The sequence below is a fragment of the Acanthaster planci genome, linkage group LG02 (genome assembly GCF_054643075.1).
Source record: "Acanthaster planci isolate LZ-2023a linkage group LG02, COTS_SCS, whole genome shotgun sequence".
NCBI classification, from domain to species: Eukaryota; Metazoa; Echinodermata; class Asteroidea; order Valvatida; family Acanthasteridae; genus Acanthaster; species Acanthaster planci.
The window spans coordinates 6,952,733-6,972,685 of record NC_141778.1 but is presented as its reverse complement, the minus strand read 5'-3'; the positions used below and the strand labels follow the sequence as shown (position 1 = coordinate 6,972,685).

Genomic DNA, 19,953 nt, shown 5'->3' with positions numbered 1-19,953 from the left:
ACCTTTCTTTGTGCGAAGCAAACCCGTTTCAAACATATACTGATGTTTTCATAATTATGAGCACATTGTGATGAAAACAAAACAAAACAAAAACAAGGCAGATGGGGTCAGTCTTGTAAAGTCATGGGTCACCTCAGGATGTCAGAAAAAGACCATGTCCGTTATAACATCAGAAATGCTAGAGAAAGTGACTTGTCAGTGACTTGACTTTGGAAAACTAACGAGACATATTATGGGAATTGGTTACAACACTGGTAGTGACACGGTTACCGGTATTTTTCTCTAATCACAATGCAATCGCCAGTTTTCCCCTGGATTCCCGGATTCCCCCTTCAAATATTGGATTTATTTCCAAGCGTCCTCCTGACCTAGTTTTTTTTTTTAAATATTGAAATTAATCCTGCAAAGTGCGTGATTTCCCAGAGGTTTTGAATCTGGCTCTTTTCTCCCAGCTCTAATCTGCATCCACTTTTGGATCTGCTCTCCTTAGAGATCAGATGAAGATTTTGCAGTTGGGCATCAATAGCAAGATTGCATGTCAGTTTAATATCTTTACAGTCTCTTGCAAGCCTGCACTGTCTCGCTACATTCCCAGGCAGGCTGGTGTGGAAATTCACTTGTCCAAACTGTGAGTTCAAGATGTATACAAGCTATGGTATTCTTTTCTGGGGATGAGGCACTGATTTATTTGCAAAATACTGCCTCTAATTACCATTTTTCTTCAAGAGACCACTCACTCATTTCATACAGCTTTACACCTGACAATTTTCTGTATCAAATTCACTGCTAAAAATGCAAAATGGAAGGGCCATAAAATATACCATGCTCATTTCAGTTTCCGCAATTGGTATTTCAAGTGATCTCTTGTCAAATGAATAAAATTCAAATAATTACTTAGTTCCACCTATCCAACTACAGTGTCAAAAATTATCCATTCATTTCATAGACAATACAATCCAACCTACAATCCAACCCAGCCCCACCCCCTGGATTCGTGTGTGAGTGTTGGGGATATATCCGAAGGCCGCCGCTCTCCGGCTCCCAGGCCTCCTAGCCCAGCCCCCTGCGCTTGTGTTCTTCGCTATTTCAGATAGCGCCCTCTAACATCTCCAACGTGCAAATAGAAGGGTATTCGGTCAGTTTGCATGCCTTGATTATTCCCCGAAAGGCTGGTTACCAGACTACATTACATGCAAGGGTCAATAGAAGAAGTGGTGTTATCTGGAGCCCAGGGCCTTGGTAAAAGAGAACGAGAAATATGGCTGCATTTTCAAGGTTTCTGAAGTTTTCCAACTGCATTGCTCGCTTTTCTGACAGAGATTGTAAGGCTTGAAGTGGTCAGGGAGACCGCGACTCAAAAATGGTTCGTGTGTTTTCAGTTTTTCCCTGCGCGCCAGTAGCCCGCAACATCAGAACTAGCCCCACTAGTGTGGCACGGACTCTCACTCCCGATCCCTCCTTAGCCACACATCTGTATACGCAATTTCGTGTCGGCGTATTGAACGTTTCGGCGCACTCACTTATCATCGTGGGCGCAATTTCTTTTGCACAAGAACATGATTCTTGTCCTTTCCACTTTCTAAAAACCATTTATTGAATGATTTCACTAACGTTATTCAGGTATTTCCCAGTCCTTTTGCCTTTATCCATTCAATCTAACGGGCTCGCTCTCACAGTCGCCATCTTTAAAATAAGGTCATTGAACATTACGTCACTTGATCCCTCATCGTTTTGACAGCTCTTCCATGTCAAGACATCTAAACTGCTGCCAAAGTTTTAGTGTCTTATCGCTCAGTCCGTGTATTACATATGTCTTGACATGGAACAACCGTTGAGACGATGAGGGGTCAAGTGACGTAATGTTCAACGACCTTATTAATATACGTTGAGTAAGGGCAAAACCCGTTATATATAATTAACATCTCCCCAATGCAAAAATACATCTTGAAAATAGTTTGCGGTACCCGCTGCTTCATTTGACTCGGACCGGCCAGCTGACCCCGGCAAGTTCGGTGGTCGAGTGGTTAAGACATCTGCACTTGTAAGCAGGAGGTCGTGGGTTCGAGTCCCACCCGAGTAAGCTGAACAATATACAGCTGATCTGTTGCAAAATAACTACGTTCTTTTGCTTTTTCCTTCTTTTTTGTCTTGTTTACATTTAAGTGTGAGGTAGTAAAATTCAACAGAAAAGCCTGAGATGGTTACTCAAATCAGTGAGGTGGGCTACCTCACAGTTGAATAGGCAGGGGAACCTTGCCACGAATGGCAAGTCAAAAAACAACTAGGTGCAAACATGTGCATTGCCATGGAACGGAATGGTTTAGTTATCAAAAAAAGGGTCAAGGCCAGTTGGTCCATGCACGACCGAAATACTGAATTGACTTATAACTCAAATCCTTAGCTCAGGAGCATGGTACCATTGGTAGCTTAGGTCCCAGATTTCACCTCCAAAACTAGGTAGGCCAAGGCCTATGTGAAATGAATTTTTGAACTTTAAGTTCAAAATTTCATTTCATGTAGGCCAAGAATAATGTAAATGAAATAGCGTTCATTACCTTTAGCATCCTGTTCCTATAATAAGGGAACAAATTCTACTTTTTTGAAACACCTTATCAAAGCAAGTTGTTGGTGATATCCTCTTTCATATCAGAAAAAAAGACAACAGGGCTTTTGGTTTTTGAGGGAAATTTTGGGGTAAAGTTGGGACTGAAACGGGCTACTGCGCACGTGTTGTGCACATGGATCGTTTTGATGTACAAAAATGTGGTCGCCTGACTCCCAGGAGACACGATGCAGTAAAATTGATTACTATCCCCAGGGACCACATTATTTTCATAGTTTTTGGATAGGGTTTGAGTTGCCTAAATTCCTCATTGAAAGTTCCGCGAAAAAATGTAAAGTTTTCTAGGAGTTTTGATCTGCTAAAAATAGGCATTATTTCAAGTGGCATTTTAGGGGCTTTCCGGTACATCTACAGGAAAGTAGCAATTATTTTTGAAAAATTTGGGTCAGAAACACATTAGAAAGATTGAGGTTTAGATTGTGAGTGTGAGCGCATTTGACCCCTGAGCGATAAAGTGCACTATGATTTTCCAAATGGCCATCGCCGGGCGTGAGTGCGTGGTGGCTGGTCAATACAGTGGTTGCTCGCAGTAGCCTCACATGTGCCACCATACAAGGGCACAAACTACCTTTGGTGATTTTGTCTATGGTGTCATGAGTTTATGGTTATCACTAAGTGCTGTATTTTTACTTTTTTTAAAGAGAAATAACAAGTATTGCTATATTTTGTGGCTCCTCTGACTTTGTTGCTCTCAATTCTAACTAAAAAATTGTACATTTAAACAGAAATAAAGTGTAGTTGGGGATTATTTTGAGCAACTGTTCAGCTACATGTACTTATGAACTCCATACTTTACAAATTGATTTTGTGGGGACTAAGGTTAATTTCCTCCATGTAAGCCCAGCCTTCTGTTTTGTTTCTTTTATATCAAAATTGGAGAAATTATACATATTATTTTCATGTTGAAACCAATTTTGTTCATTTTGGTGCCAACCAACTCAGAATAACATGACTGGTAAGACTGACTTACAATAAAATGCAAAAACATATTTTAAAAATTCCTACGTTTCTGTCCCTAATAGTAGCCAGTGCATTGGAAAGGGCTTTAAAAAGAGCTTTAAAGTGGTGTGTTACGCATTTTGGGGGGCAAATATTAACAAAGTTACACTCCCTTAATAATTAAAGAGAGCAAAAATGACCCTTTTTGATACTGAAAATAATAAAGGTTAAAAAAAACCAGACATTGACCCCAAAACACTGAAATGAAGGCATGGAGGGCCAAGAGATCCTGTACTTTATTGCAAACCAGTCTGATGCTGAAGAAAGAAAACTGCTTCAACATAACTCAACCATGTGCGGAGGTACTTCAAACCCTAATCTTTGAATCATCAATTGCTAATCACATTGTATCAAAATATACAAATTAACCAATCCAATTAATTAACCAACATGTATCAGTCACCACTGTCAACACAAAAAGCATGTTTTTGTTTATGGTTTCACAGGGCCTAGGTGCTACCAATACCATTTGTTTCCAGAGTCATGATACCCACCTCAACTACAAGCTGAACCCTGCTTACAAAAAATAGGAAAGAAAAAACATGCTGGCAAGAGTATTTAGAATAACCTCTGCGATTTGCAAGCGCCACATCATCATCGTATAGCTAATGAGTAAAGTGACTTGATCGCAAAACAAACATCCGAAAAACTAACCGTTAAAATCCATCGTCGCCCACCTTTCAATCCCGCATTTATAAGTATAGAAGATTTTTTTAAAGGATAATTTTTCTCAAAGCAATCCAGGTATTTTATAGTCTTGTAAATGTGGTACTTGTGCATGTTGCTTCCAGGCCATTTTGGGTGTCTGTACTGAGACAACGATGGTCACTGACTGAAAGATTTGTACCAAGTTGATTGCCTTCAGCATTGGTCCTTAGCCAGACCTGTTCTTGTATACAGACACATAGATCACATGTGCACACTGTTGTGTGCAAACTCTAATTTTTTACTCTATTTTGCCGTTGTTCACAACCTGCCCATCTGTCGTTGTCTTTGTCTGGACTTTATACAGATGTTCAGAAAAAAAACATTCATTAGAAAAGCTTTGTCGTCCATTGCAGCTGTCTCATCATCTCGTTTGGCCATTTTTTCTTTCCCATCCATTTTGAAAAAAAAAATTAGGCTAACCAAGAGCACTTTATCCGACGGGAGAGATTTCAAGATGAGAAGGAAGAGAAAGAAGAAGAGGAAGATCCTCCAGATGAGACGAGGGACCTGCAGGAGGAGCTGACCAGCTTCCGCCAGCAGTGGAGAGAAGAACTGCTGGCCAGCGCCGGCTCTGTAGGCAAGCAGGACAGGACTTCAGCAGGCAACCGGGTACGGGAACCGGCCAGCCCCGCTGATGCTACCTCAACTGCGAACCATCTGCCAGGAGGTATAGACATGTACATGAAAGGCCAGTACTTGTCAAGGATGCTGGCCTGGCCTGGCCGTGATGATGCCTCAGTATTTGGGCCTTTTAATCCCCGACTGAGGACATGGATCCCATAGTTCTAGAAATCCTGTTTAAAAAGTTGTCCTAGAAAGTCCTGGAAAACTTGGAAATTTGGTTTTCTAGACATCTGTGGAAACCCTGTGCCAATTGATGTAATCAATATAGCCATGGAATGCGTCATCCCAACTTCAACATTGGTCCCAGCTACAGTAGGGATGGTCCCATCTGTAGTGCCACAATTGGGCTATCCCAACTATTGTCAGCAAATTTTAATACAGAATTTCTGAATCTTTTTCAGTCTTTTGCTGCACATTGAATACATGAAAAGTATGCTGATTTGCCTTTTCACTCATGACACCAACAAAACTTAGATTCGGCGCGGTCATGTTGCCGACTTGGACAAGTCATTCAAAGTATGCATCTACGTATACATGTAATCGAGACGGCCCAACTTTCCCAAATATAGTTGGGACAATGCTATACTTGGGGTGTAACAAACAAGCAGAAGACTAGACAGATGTTGTGGACAACTCGATCATTTGCCAACTCAACTCCGGACAACTTGACCGTTGAGACAACTAGACCGTTGAGACAACTCAACCGTTTGCAAAGTCGTCCATTAGGACAACTCGACTTTGACAGAGAGACAACTCCACCGGTGGGATGTCTACTCATAATACAGTCATTTTCCCAGTTCCGGATTGCGAAAATGTTGCAGTTCCACGCAAAAGTGTAATTTCGATTGTGCCATTATTGACATAATTTTAATCGTTACCAACAAACAAAAAGAACTGTTACCAAAACTGACATCTGAATTAAACTTGAAAGGACACCTGCTACTCTCTATTTTGCCCTTTAAAACTGATATTGAAGTTAAACCATTGAAAACAGTTACAAGTTTCAGTAACAGCTCAAAACCTGTTGAACTCTTATTGCTGAATTTACAGCTCTGATGGACAAGGGCATCCGCCCCAACTGGTCAATAGGCAGCGTTCCCTCCACCAGCAACCCAGTCCCTTTTGTGGTCGTTAACGCCAAGCTTGACACCAGTGATAAGCAGGGGAAGGTTCCTGCCACTGCTAGCGTTAGAAGTAGTGGGCAGCAGCAGCTACAGCAACCGGAGCAGCAGCTGTCAATTGCCAACGTTGCCACAAAGAGAACCACGGAGAAAAATGAAGTTGATACAACCAGGCAACTCAACAGAGAAGAGACCATTGAAACGAAGGTACTGACAGATGACTTTTTGCTTTAAGAAGTTTGATCGGATCTCGCAATATGAGTCTTCAGGACAGTTACATTTGTTATGTCCGTATACATTAGAGAGTGCTTACTGCATTCCTTATTTTGATATACCCAGTTTAGCATTCAGACGGATGTAGAATTTGCATGTATATGACTGAAAATACTTACGTTTCCTATTTCCTTCATGCGTAATTTGTCCAAACTTAGCTGTTGGTAATGTTGGGTCTTTTTTGGGGGGGGAATGCATCACCAACATGTTTCTTTGCGAATATCTTACATCTGGACCAATAGGAACATGTACATGTATGAGACTCGCACACAAACCAGTTTGCTATATTATCGTTTTAGAGAGTTACTCCAAGAAACCTTAGTAGTATACACAAACATCTTGATGTGAAATGCACCTTTGCTTGTCAAGTGTTAGATAAAATAAACACACATAATGATAGTGTGGTGGGTTCGTCCGTCGGAAGACGAGAGCACAAATTATGAAGGGAACGATCACATGGATTTACATACTTTGTAACTGGCTTATTCTGGACAGGTCCGATTGGTTCAAAGTCAAAACAAGAGCTAACTATCTGTAATCTAGAGCTGCTATTTATACCTGTTGGGTTGTTTTTAACTAAAAACAAAAGAACAAAACATTTGACCATAACATTTAAAGGTAAAAACATAAGAACAAATACAGCGTGTAGCATGGTAAAAACAACTTTACGTGCTCGATCACATGAGGGCGCTAGTGCTACCAAGTATGTTCTCGCTGTTTACATGTTTGTGAGATTCTGGCTCACGCGGCAGTGATGTATAGTGCGCTGTCTATGCAGGTCTTGATGGTGCAAAGGTAGCATGAACGCACTGCCCATCGCAGCGTGCGCAATCAGGTAATATGAGAGATGACCAATAATCATTAACTAATAGTCAGTAACCAATACATATCATGTAATTTCACAACAAAAGTTTAACAAGCAACGTGTCCCAAGATGGATATACCCCTGTATGTGTACCATTTCTAGTGATCCCGATATTGTCCCTCCAACATCTTAGCGAATTTTCTGCCACGGGCACAGTTTTTCAAAAAGGCTATTCCAAACCAAAACCTGCCCCACGATCTCGGCATCTCTTCATTCATTTTATCTCAGGCCAAGGAGCTGTTCATCCAAGGCGTCAATGCCGAGAGAAAAGGAAATCTCACAGAAGGTACGTGCTGAATTTTTTTTTCAAACCGTGCGATTATGTTGGGCCCACTTAATGCAATTTTTCTGACGCCGACTCATCTCTGAACATTTATCCGAGGGGCTCTTGCCGACAATTTAATGCCAAAAAAAGGAGGACAAGTGTAATTCCTGCCAACATTTTGTTTGAAACTTTGTATTACCCCAAGTGCTCAATGTGAACAATCATCTCTCACATGGAACCTGCCATTCGTTCCTCTTCTGTCATCCTGAGAGGCCATCCAAAGGCCTTGTTTAGATGACTTGTATTAGAAAATTCAGTAGCTCAAAAAAAAAAAACTACAACGACAAATTTTGCTTGCAAATGGATTATGTGCAAGAAAAAGTGCATTGTGTGCATGGTGTAAGTACATGTACGTGTGACTTAAGTTCACAGTAGCGTAGTTGAATGGAGTACAGTGTGTGTGCATTGGTTCATGCGTGTATTGCTCCACAAACTTTTCTCTGAATGTACTGAAAACCCATCACTTCTTCAGAAAGCCGGACCCTGGCAATGGAAATGAGATTTAGAAACACTTTGCACCACGGTGCATTGTGTTGAGGAACATTGCGTTAAGGAACATTGTGTTAGATAGTTTGGCAGTAGCTGACTGATACCAAGTATGGGTTCCTGTGTCATTTCCTGTTTCAATCCAGCGATCTGCAAGTATCGCCATGCTATTCAGCTGGTGCCAGACGTGGAGTCTAAGATCACCGACTACACCATCAACCAAGTCAAGAAGGAAGACGATACTGAGAATGACATTCAGGAAGGGTGAGTAGAGCCAGTCTCTCTGTCTTTTGCAGTGCAGTGCTGTAGTGGAGCCCATTCACAGTTTCGAGTGCATCAGCAAGCACAGGATACTGTCAGCCTGACCGTCATGCAGTCTACACTATTTGTGACTGGTTCGCAGATTGCAAAGCAGGATTTAGGCAGCTTTATGAAATTAGGCCCTGGCCGTAGAGCATGCATATGGATTAGGAATGTTCTAACACACACTGTTTGGCTGCATAGCTCTATTGGTAAACAAAATAAGCACATTAAGGTCCATTTTACATAGCGAGCAATGGAGGACGTTCTGCATGATAAAAACTACGACACATGAGTTTCCCGAGGCACTGTTGCTGCTGAGAGGGGACAATCCAAGCCACAAGGCAAAGAGCTGCTGTATTTAGGCCCCCCCAAGACATATTAATGCTGAGATTATCATTCTGGCCAATCAGCAGTCTAGTTAGGTATGACATCACAGACAGACTGGCATGGCTGAGCTCTTCCTTGTCATACCTTTGATTCCTAGTCTAGGGTGCTACAAAAATAATGTGAAGCGTCAGTAATTGCCATACTGAGCAATTTCAACTTTTTTGTGTTGTAAAACATCATGTTGCATACCATTTTTCATCATCACATTCAGTTATTGCATGCCTGTATAAATAGCTTAACCCTAACACTCCTCAATCCTCCAACAGGTGAAGGATTGAGGAGGGTTAGGGTTAATATTCTGGGCACCCCAGGGCCAAATCCTAATTATGTCAGTTGTTCGTGTTCAGTATATTTTGAACTGCTTTTTTCTCTGTCAATTCTGCAGCTTTGATGATGACGGAAACGAGGATGATGCAGATCGTGATGGCATGGAGGAGTTGGAATCGGAGCTGAATGCACTCACTACCAATGACATAAAGTCCCACTGTGAACCCGAGTTCCAGCAGGCGGTAAAAATAAAGATCCAAAATTGGTTTTCATCAGTGAGAAGTTAGGCTGTAGCAAAATGACTCTTGTAAAGTCAAAGCAATGGCCAGTATGGACATCTCATTTTCAAGTGCAGGCTAACACCCTGATGTTGTGACTTTGGACAGCACATAAATGCTGAATGTTGTCTATTTGTTTTAGAGCACACACATCTCAGCATTACCAGTGGAGCTTCTCTTATACATCTTCCGCTGGGTGGTGTCCAGCGACCTGGACCTCCGTTCCCTAGAGCTGTTGTCCTTTGTGTGTCGTGGGTTCTACGTCTGCGCCCGTGACCCCGCTCTTTGGCACCGGGCATGCCTCAGGTAAAACCCTCCACACCTGTGTAATCCTTGGGCATTTTCTTGGCCAAACGAAAATCCCAAATCTCGTTTGGGTAAAATAGACCAGCATTACTTTGCACTCTGACTCGTGACCGAATCCCACAAAATGGGCCTTCAGGCCATGTGTTGAGTAATTTTGTTTTAATTTGCATTATACCTGTGCGTCACATGTACTGTAGTGTGTGTAAAAGGCATTAGTGGGAGAACCAGTTCATTAGCCAACACGCGCTTGTAGTCTATTCGTTTGCACTATACTTCCTGGTTCAAAATGAGATCACCGATGGGACAGACTATCTCGTGCACGTGCGTAGCTGTTCCTAAATAGCCTTGTACTGAGCATGTGCTGTTGGAATACCAAACTGGCTCATTAAAAAGCCTCTTCTAGCAGACTGCAAAGGATTGTGGTGTTTTCATGGCATGGCTTGCTTTTCTCAAGCAGTGGAGTCTGTTGAGCAAAAACACCAACTGAAATATTCCGCTCACAAAAATTTAATTGACCGTGCAAAAAACATGGATGGCACAGGCATCATCTATACGTTACACATGTACATCTCACTTCAGCTGATGCAATAAGGAATTCATCAGTGTCAACTCGAGATATGCAATGTTTAAAGTTGACGAAACTTCTGCTGTTTTACCCAGGCTTATGCCAGGTAAACAAGTTGAGCGACTGACCTTGCTCGTGTTAAGTTATATGAAGATGTAAACAGTTGGCACAGGCGTAATATTTTGGGTAAAGATGGGGCTCGTTTTGCTGCCAGACCGAAACACATGGCTAGAACCACATGCCAGAATGTTGCATTGATGTAATGGCCTGTCCAAATATGGCAGTACTTGTGACTGATGAATTAAAAGTGTACACCATCATACATTTCATTCCAAATGGCAAAATATCAAAACTTCAACAGGCTTTAATTAGAGGCTAAATTATTTTCAAAAGAAGGCTGCAAAAGGGCTCGTTAAAGCATGGTTTGTTCCAAAAGAGGGCGCCCCTCAAAATTGGATGCCATCTTGGAATGATCTGACCATCAGTGACAAAAAGCACATTGCCAAGCAACTGCATGTTAGTTTACCTGTATTCCACTATTAAAAAAAAAGATACAACAAGTTCACTGTTTGGACCGTTGGTTGTCTTGGTCATACAGTATGTTTGGTGCCAATCTTTGCCTGACAAAGGAGTACATCTCCTGGCGGCAGATGTTTCTGGAACGGCCACACCCAAACTTTAATGGCCTCTACATCAGCCGCAACACCTATTTCCGGAAGGGGGAGGCAGACGATGACGGATTGTACAGGCCCTGGCACATGGTGGAATACTACAGATATGTCAGGTTCTTCCCTGATGGTTGGTACTGGGATATTGTTCTTGATAGGTTACTTGAACTGAAATAAACTGAAGACGAACCATAGGTGCTTGTGCTCCAACTCATGTTCAAAAAATTTCATGTGCTTTCTTCTCAAAGAGCACATAAAGATGTACTATTATACACATATGGACTGGCAATGAGGTCACAAGTGCACATCTGTGTCTCCAAGGGACTGTGAGCGACCAAAAGAGGCTCTTACTTCAAGAGGCCGGGCCCTTTTCTGGTTTCTCACAGTCCCTTGGGGGCATAAACGTGTACCAGTGACCGAATTTGGCCAGTCCCTATGTGTTTTATAATACACGTGAAACTAGAAAAGATATTCTTCCAGGATTTTAACTGTTTTAATTCAGCTTTCAATAGCACTTCAAAAATCCCCCCAAAATTGAAGGTTCGTTTTAGTTTTCATAGATGCCGTCTAATTTTGAGCTGATGTATACAACTAGGAAAAGAAATCTTCCAGGGTTTTAACTGTTTCAAAAAACAACATTTTAAAATGAGCCACAGCAACCTCCAGAGGGCGCAATAACCAGTCAAAAATTTTCAAGACTAGTAACTGACCGAGCACTGTCTCTGGAATTGAGGCGCACGCAATGTCTAGGCGAGTGTCGAGTGGGGTAAGGGGGTTTCCTCAGGGATTTCTGAGAGGGAGAGATTGCCTTGAGGTAGGGCTAGCGGGGGAGACAGGCTTGTATGTTTCCATGAGGAAAGAGTTTGATGGGGAAGGTTTTTCATAGGATGGGTGTGTCCATGGAAGATGGGTTTCCGTGGGGGTATACGTTTTTATGGAGGATAGGTTTCCATAGGAGATGGATTTCCATAGGTGTAGGGACTGCTTCGTGTTGGATTTCCATGGAACACTGGGTTACATTTAATGATGTGTCTTTCTTGTCTTAGGTGTTATGCTGATGTATAGTGCCCCAGATGAACCCAAGCTGATAGTTGGTAAGCTCCGGAGCCAGACTACAACGCTGCAGAGTGTTGTTGTGGGGCACTATCGGCTGGACGGGGACTTGGTAAGTGCACAAATCCCAGGATGACCCTTTTATGGAATTCATTTTGCTCAACTCTCCAGCTCATTTTTTAGACTTGAGTTTCGCTAGTGACATATATTGTTGGACACTTGGCTGCAGTTTGACGGGACGCTTTGTAAATGTTTCCCTGTTGCACAGTGACAGTTCGGCCGTTGAAACTGGACTTTTGCTGAGGAAATTATGCTGATTTGAACAATTTGAAGTTTGTGATATTAGAGAGGTGAAAACATATTGTAAGTCTGGACAGGGAAGACATTATGGGTTGCTTGCTGCTCTAATCAATTCATGCATGTTCAGCATTGTCATGTCACCGTATGAAGTGCAGACTTTTTTGTCCAAGTAAGGCTTGAAGAAATCACATCATGCACGTGAAGAAATCACCCCCTACCATCAAACCCCATCTCTCGCTTCCTCCGTGGGGAGATTCATGTAGGTCATTGGCCTTGAGTATCATGGTTGGGTAGAGCAATATTCTTGACTTATCCACTAGAACCAGGCAATGTGTGCCACTCACGTGAGTGATCTCACAAGTCCAGCTTGACCACTTTCATTGGTACCCAGATCACTGGTGTGCTGCGCCGAGAGAACAACAAGGTGTACGACAACAATCTGAGGCGCTACATCCGGTACAAGCGCCACATGAATACCAAATTGGACACGGAACACATTTTCTATGTGGTGAGTGGAATTCGATTTGGAACAAGATTTCTTCACCCTTCCTGGCCCAAAATGCATCAGTGGTATTGGCCCTGTGCATGAACTGTAGAAGGCGACATTGTGCCTGCCCAGTTGGAGTTAAGTGAGGGCACCTTGCTTCACTTAGGCTTTCTGTGAGAGGCACTCAATTGATTGCCCACTGTACTGTTGTTCAGTAATGTTGCCTTGGCAGATCGGACAGTAGTTGGCTATCTTCTTGAACTTTTACACACCATAGAAGTGCATCTATTAGGACTTTTTTTTATCAAGTTTAAATTTTCAACTGTTGAGGGCATAGTTTTGCTTGAAACCTGCAATGACATAACAGATAGCAGTAATGTTGCAAAGTGGTGTGTCTGCATGTGGCACTTGTGCTGTAATTGAATGTGTAGGGTTGTTGCAATTGTGTTATATCTCAAGTTGGAAATTCCACACATTTTTCTTGCAGGAGTTCATCATTCTGTCCTGCGGCCACCGTCCCAACTTTAAGTTGGACTGGCGGTCTTACAGCTGTCATACTCACCACAGGTAAAGGGAAAGAGAGTAATTGGCTTCTGGGAAGGAGGTTGCCAAGCAAGGGAAAAAATGAGATTACCATACCTCATACATATTCACGATTGAGAGCCCAACTCTCACTGGTCCATTTGATGTAGTTACGTGCCAGTTGATGATTTTGCTTCATACCAAGCTTGCATGTCAGGATCCATGTACAATCAAGCGTGCTAGCATGTTGAACTGTTCTCCAGGAAGAGTTCACTGAGACTGTTGCAGAGTGAAGGATACTTACGTGAGTATCGTCGGAGCCATGCAACATGTACACTGCACATGAACAGATGGCAGCACACTTACACGCTACCGTTCCCATGCTCCTGAAATTTCCATGGCAACAGAATATGTCTGAGGTGTGGTAACAAATAGAACTGGTTAATTTCAAGTTGATGGTAAATTTTAGCTCTGCAAGGTATTGGCAGTTGGTAGCTAGTTCCTATGGGGAAATCTACCCTCAAACCATGTCATGCTTGCATACTGTGTTGTTACACAATCGCTCCCTGGCAGATTTAGGAGCCTTTACTGCACTGACACCACGCTGATGGACAGGTGACATGTGTGAGGCATGCCTCTTCACTAAGAGGGTGCTCAAATTTGCCAAAATGCACACGTGCGTCAGTGCAAAGAATGTGCGCTCCAGCGTGTGCTTCAGCATTAATGATGTCTTCTCGGATTAGTGTAAAGTGACATACTTCCAGAGGATCTTTATATGGAACCAGAAAATAACCATTTTGATTGGATATGGATATAACCCTTTTTTCTTGGTTGGCCACTGGAATGGCAGTCCGAGGGCAGGTGTTTGGAATCCTGTTTCATGCACATTTGCTTGTCTTTCAACAGGCCCACCGGTCGCACCACCGTCACTGACTTTGAAGTGGACAAGAAGTTCAAGCCGTTGATCTTCTCTCGAGTCAAGAGCTATACCAAGACCTCAGAGAGTCCCCTGTGAAGACACCGAGACCAGCCACCAAGCCTTTGTGCCACCCTGTTGATTAGACAATGCTTGATAGGAGATCGGTCAGTACCTTAGCAACAGGACCACGGGGAAGCCTACTCAAGTAAGAAAGACCCACATCCCTGCATCTGATTAATCTAACCCTTAAGCTGGCTTGGATCCTTGATGGTAATTGTTGATACCATAGCAACCTCACTTTCGTACCAGTTGATCAAGGTTGGGTTTACTGTGAAGTATTTTTTAGAAAGCAGTATTGTGCTATTCTGTATGCAGATTTTGTTTTTCAATCATGTACATTTTGAAATGAAACCTAATTTACAAGCTAAAATAACTGAATAAAGACAAACGGTAAGGTTGCCCAGAAAACTCAACTCCTGAAGCTTAATTGGTAAAATCGGCGATTGGGTAAAATGGTCATTCCATCTTTCTGGCTATATTACTGGAGATTTTTTGTGGGAAAATCTGTTTACAGTAGTAAGAACATCATACATGTACATGTGTATCTCAAACCGAGTCCCAAACTGCTATTTTTCACAATCTATCCTTAAAACTAAGAGCTCAAAAAAATCTTGTGTTACTTAATTTTAGATGAATCATTCAGATTTGAAAATAGATTTTGGTATTGAAGTCAGTAGGCAGTGCCAAGAGATAATGGAAGGTGTCCATCTTGAACAGCAATATACAGTTACCCAAATGTATAGAAAGAGTTGATTTAATTTACACAGTACCTTGACGGCTAGGCATACATATCGTTTGAGCCAAGGCCCTGGATGGTAAGGCGTCCTCAAAGGGTTAGAAGAAACATGGTCCATGTCACTGTAATCAGCATGTGATATGGTGTCAGTAATGTCAAGAGGTAACGATTGTGACCAATCAAATCGGTTGTGATGCTTATTACATTGAAAGGTTGACACAGTGCAACTCGATGGATATCACATGTGGCTCAAAATCATCACACTTTATGCATCTTTTCACAACCAAATCTTGCTAATCCCGTTCTTGTTACAAAAGTGTCATTTTGTGCTAAATCGTACAAAATCAGGGGACCTCCCGTGTAACCTAACTTACATTTGCCTGAAAAAAATCTTGTACATATCTTTCAATACCAGAACAAAGGAAAAGACAGTTTCAGCTCAATGTCCTAAATGGTTTGCTTATTATTGTTTATGATTCGGAAACAATGAAGGCCTTTAGAGATGCTACAAAAACGAGCAATTTGTGGTTGGCAAAAAGTGGCAAAGCCTCCACACTTTCAGGGGCTCTATCATGAAAAGTGTTCAACTTATGGAGCTGAAACTTTATTTTCCGTTGTTTGGTATGTCAAGGTTTTTTTAGTAATTTTGTCCAGGCAAAACTTAATTTGGTCATACAAGAGGATATTTGAATTGGTATGGAATGATCCAACAGGGCATGCCTAGATCGCTCCAACATTTCTGTTATTTGTCAATTCTGATGGATCTCACTTGTTAGATTCCACTGTCTCTAAGCTGTCTAGCCGGTGAAGCATTGCTTAGTTTTATGCATTTGTGTAGAGTGCCAGTCAAGTATTGGCATTTTGGGGATAAGTTGGGGGGGGGCACATATTGTGAATCACTTCCATTTGATAACAGCAGTTCAGTCTTTCAGTTTCTGTGAGCTTTCTCTTTAGAGTTGAGATTGAGAATTTCCAGTGCTTTTTTTCAGGACTTGCACACCCTATGCACATGCCCCACATATACATGCACATACTGCTAGCATTGTATATAATGCAATTTGTATGCAACTCTTGATGTGTGTAGATACAAAGAGTAGATACATGATATGCGATACTCGGTGTACATGAGGTAAACAGTGGTTTTTGTTGAGTGAACATGGCTCATGTGACCATTCTGTATCAATCAAATTACAGTGTCCAAGTGGCTTTGTTTTTAGTGGCCCTAGTATTGCCAGTGTGCATAATGCTGTTGTGCCATTGTTTTATGACACTGCATCATATCACATGCAGGTTTTATTTTCGAGCAAATGCAATTCAAGCAGAATTTTCCTTTAAATGCGTAGAAATGGCAGTCCACATTCTGCAGACTTTGTATCTCCCAGTAGCAGAGTGACCTTCCAGCAATGCACCAGTCCAGACAATGGACAAATATCTAGAAAGAAAGGATTGCAGCATCAGGTTTTTCCCTCTGCGTTTGAGCTGACTTTACCCCAAATTGGAAGAAGTTTAACTTTTTTCTGCTCCAAGAAGAGAACATCCAGTAATAGATAAAACGAGTGTGTGTTGACAATTCCTAGACCTGTTCAGTGATTCAAACGTCATGCTTTGTTACTGATGTATAAGTTTTATTATTGATTTTTAAAAGTTAAGATTGACGAATTGGCACAGATCTCCTAACTCCGTCATTTGGCTCAAGTTGGAAGTGCGACCAGTGAGATATTCTCATTTATGAAAGTTGAAACGTACATGTAATTTATGCGTACTATTTAATGTGTTTGTCCCATTGCTGGAAATACAGATGGTGTAATGGCCAAAAATGTCATTGGGACAAATCGCTTTCCCACAATTAAAATTTTGGTCCTAACTTTTCCTAACAAAAGAAATTGCCCCCTTAATGCTGTGGAGGCCAACTCAAATACTTGACAAAAACTAACAGTTGTATCGTTCTGATTTTGAGAAAAAAAAACCCTCAAATGTTGGAGGGCAGTATACCATTGATCCCTCTACCCCCAAGAATTTTGTTTATTCATTAAGTTGTGTTAAATTCAGCCTGTTTGATTTGTGGACCCATAGCTTCTTCAAACGTGCTGAAACTTCTGATATTTCTTTCAAGAACATGTTTAATTATCCAAAGAAAAGGGTTAAGGAAGGTTTCTAACATGTAACTGTAATTTGCATATCTGTGTGGTGGCTGGATTTGAAACCTGACAAGTTTGTAGGTTTCTGGTGTGGTTTGTCAAAACAAACAACAGCTTGATAGCAGCTGTGGGCAGAGCTATGAACTTAGGAACAGTTGAAACCTGATGTGGGAGTGATTTTCATTACTTCTGAGATTTTTTAAAGAATATTTTACTGAGTACTGATGTTTAAAATGTTCTGCAAGGTTTTCATGAGTGACGATTTCTCAGTAACCTTACTTTCCCATACCTTAAATGCCCATTTCTCATTTTGCCCACCTCAAGCAGTCTGATCTCACAATACAATAACCGCTTGAAAAACATTTCATAAAATGGCAGCATTGGAAATGGTAAGGTCCATGTTTTAATAATTCTTTGGGTGCCTGGAAGAAGGTTGCAAGGGTGAAAAAATGATTCAAACGGTCAAATTTACATTTTGGGGAACTTGAGCATTGAAATACCTTTCATTTGGTGTACATGTTGACTTAAGGAGCGACGTCATCCTGATCACGTCATTAACAGAATGAAGAGGACGGAAAGATGGTTTTTTTTCATTATTTTTGGTTGGATCTAATATTCTAATCTAATATTCAAACTTGTGTAATTATTGATTTAATTATGGGGGCCTAACTGATTATATCAAAAAGTAACGTTTGCGTGCCTGTGCTGCCAACATCCTTTTCCTTGGCACGAGACAAATTAATGTTAAGATAACTCAATATGGACTGCTTGTTCAAATGTGCCAGATTGTGATGTGCTACGTCACATTTGTGGAGGAAACTAATGCTGTTAATGATGCAGCTTACTCTAATAGTAGTTACAGTGATCATGGACGGAAGAAATAAGGAAATGATAAATATGTACCTTCTTTATGTAGATATAGTTGGCCAACCCTTTCTAAGGTGCTGGCAGCCATCTGCAAAACAGCAGAGTTGCTGTGCGAGAAAAATGAGCCACTGTTACGGATGTGGTTTACGACCGAGGCAGGTGATAATATGATAGTTAAAAGGCTGCTCTACACAGGTGATGCCATCTCGGCCAGATGTTACTCGGCCTCCCCTCTCCACGTAGCCCTCTGCAGTTTTTGCACTGCCCACGTTTCACACCCCAGTGTTTTTTAATGCATGGCAAAGATGGTAAACATGCACAGCTGATGGACTGAGGCGTACTGTGGTGTAAGTAGAAACTTCTACAAGGGGGAGGGAGGCTGCACCAAGGGTACACACTTTTTTTGCCAATGAACCGCAGCTTGCACATAGGCTGTGCACAGTTCAGGGAGGGGGGCACATGCCACACCCCCCTCCCCCCCTTACATCACTGCTCAGGATACAGACACTGTTTCCAGTGGCCTTGTTCAGACTACCCACAGTGGAGCTCATCCCATCAGTGTTAGATGATTCTCGTACTGTTACACCCCTCCAATGCAGACATGTACCCGGTGGAAATCATATATTTCTAGACGAAGGGGGGGCTGATAACCTGTCCGGCCCAGAATTACTCGTGTTTGTAGGATTGATGAGAGGGTGAGAGAAAAGACTTGTCAATGCCTTTGAAAAGAAACTGTTCTATTTTTTAAATTGCAAAGAAAATTGTAGCTTGGTAGTTCCATGTTAGTGATTAAGCATGTTTACTCGTAAATGTTGTTAGATTTGTGTTAAACAGTGACATTATGACTGCATAGATGGGCTATCATGACTTGCCATTTTGGGTGTTACCAGTTGCAATTGTCTTTTTTCTTGGTCACTAAAGGAGTTCAGTTTCTTTGTTCCTCGTTCAAAAACTTTGCGATATGATGTCATATTATCCTTGCACGGTTCATACGTATGTATGTCATCAAAATATCTCCATCGCCAGTTATTTTGTGCATTGTTCATTTTGTGGTGTCACGTGAGAATTTTCTTTGAAAAAAATGATGTACAGATGCACTGTTAGAATATTGAATAAAATGTGATTATTTTTATGAAATTACAGACTGAAATGGCTCATTTGTAGGTGATATCTCCCGAAAACATGTCCTTAAATACATGTATAGTCCAAATTGTCTGCCCAAATTATATTGGAACTGATGACTACAGTGGTCTGACCTTGCCCCCAGGCCAGGTTCCAAATCAAAGGCCTTTTATCATTGGGCCCATAGGATGATTATAACGTATACATGCAGATGTTCCTCATCTACCCAACTCCAAGTTGGGCAGAAGTTGTAAATAGTGTGAAAGTCAAGGTTAGGAACCCTGCAGACTCCAGAACGGAGGTACCACAAGGTCTAAGGATCCTCGATTCAGTACTCGCTGGCACTGAAAGCAACTGCAGCTTCTTTCCAGCGTGATGAGCAGATGAAATTGGATACATTAATCCCCGAATTGCTAGATTAATCTCCTTTTTGCTGGACTGCCGTGGAACACTTTCACTCGCATCGTCATGGCAACTCCACTTCATCTGAGGAATGCCCCAAATCTGGTCGAGAGCAATTCTGTAAAGATGAATGTATCACACCGTAGAACACCAATCCCTTCAGAGTTTCTGATTCCTGATAATTTATGAAAGAATATATGGAGACTCATTTACAGATCTAAAGTGGCCATTCTATTGAAGCTGTAATGCCATTGATGGCTATACGCCGCAGTAGCTGTGGTTGAAAACTGGTTCAAAAATGGTGCTTGAAACCACATTCTTCTTGTGGGACTTCTGCAGCTCATAAAAAGACCATTTTGGCTGTATCTTTTGAATATAATTTCTTGCTTGGTCTGTGGAGATATAAGTAGTCTCAAGGCTAAGGGATACTTTCCAACTCTTTCAGCGTTGGAAGTCAGTTTTCTCAATGAGCTCTCGTGACTGTCTTTTAAGCCGAGTCAGGTGGGGTAATGGTTCCTTCCTCGCCTTTCACCTCTGCAGCCCGGGTTC

At 41.7% G+C, this 19,953-nt stretch overlaps 1 protein-coding gene across 1 annotated transcript; it reads left to right on the top strand.

Moving 5' to 3' along the window:
• The first annotated feature begins 1,179 nt into the window (after positions 1-1,179).
• On the top strand, positions 1,180-19,017 carry fbxo9 (F-box protein 9). Its single transcript, XM_022248830.2, has 12 exons — positions 1,180-1,363; positions 4,745-4,997; positions 6,005-6,282; positions 7,442-7,499; positions 8,171-8,288; positions 9,100-9,223; positions 9,402-9,565; positions 10,729-10,928; positions 11,845-11,963; positions 12,543-12,659; positions 13,126-13,205; positions 14,067-19,017. The coding sequence occupies exons 1-12, from the start codon at positions 1,361-1,363 to the stop codon at positions 14,173-14,175; spliced, it is 1,623 nt and encodes a 540-aa protein (XP_022104522.2). The 5' UTR covers positions 1,180-1,360; the 3' UTR covers positions 14,176-19,017.
• Positions 19,018-19,953: the final 936 nt, after the last annotated feature.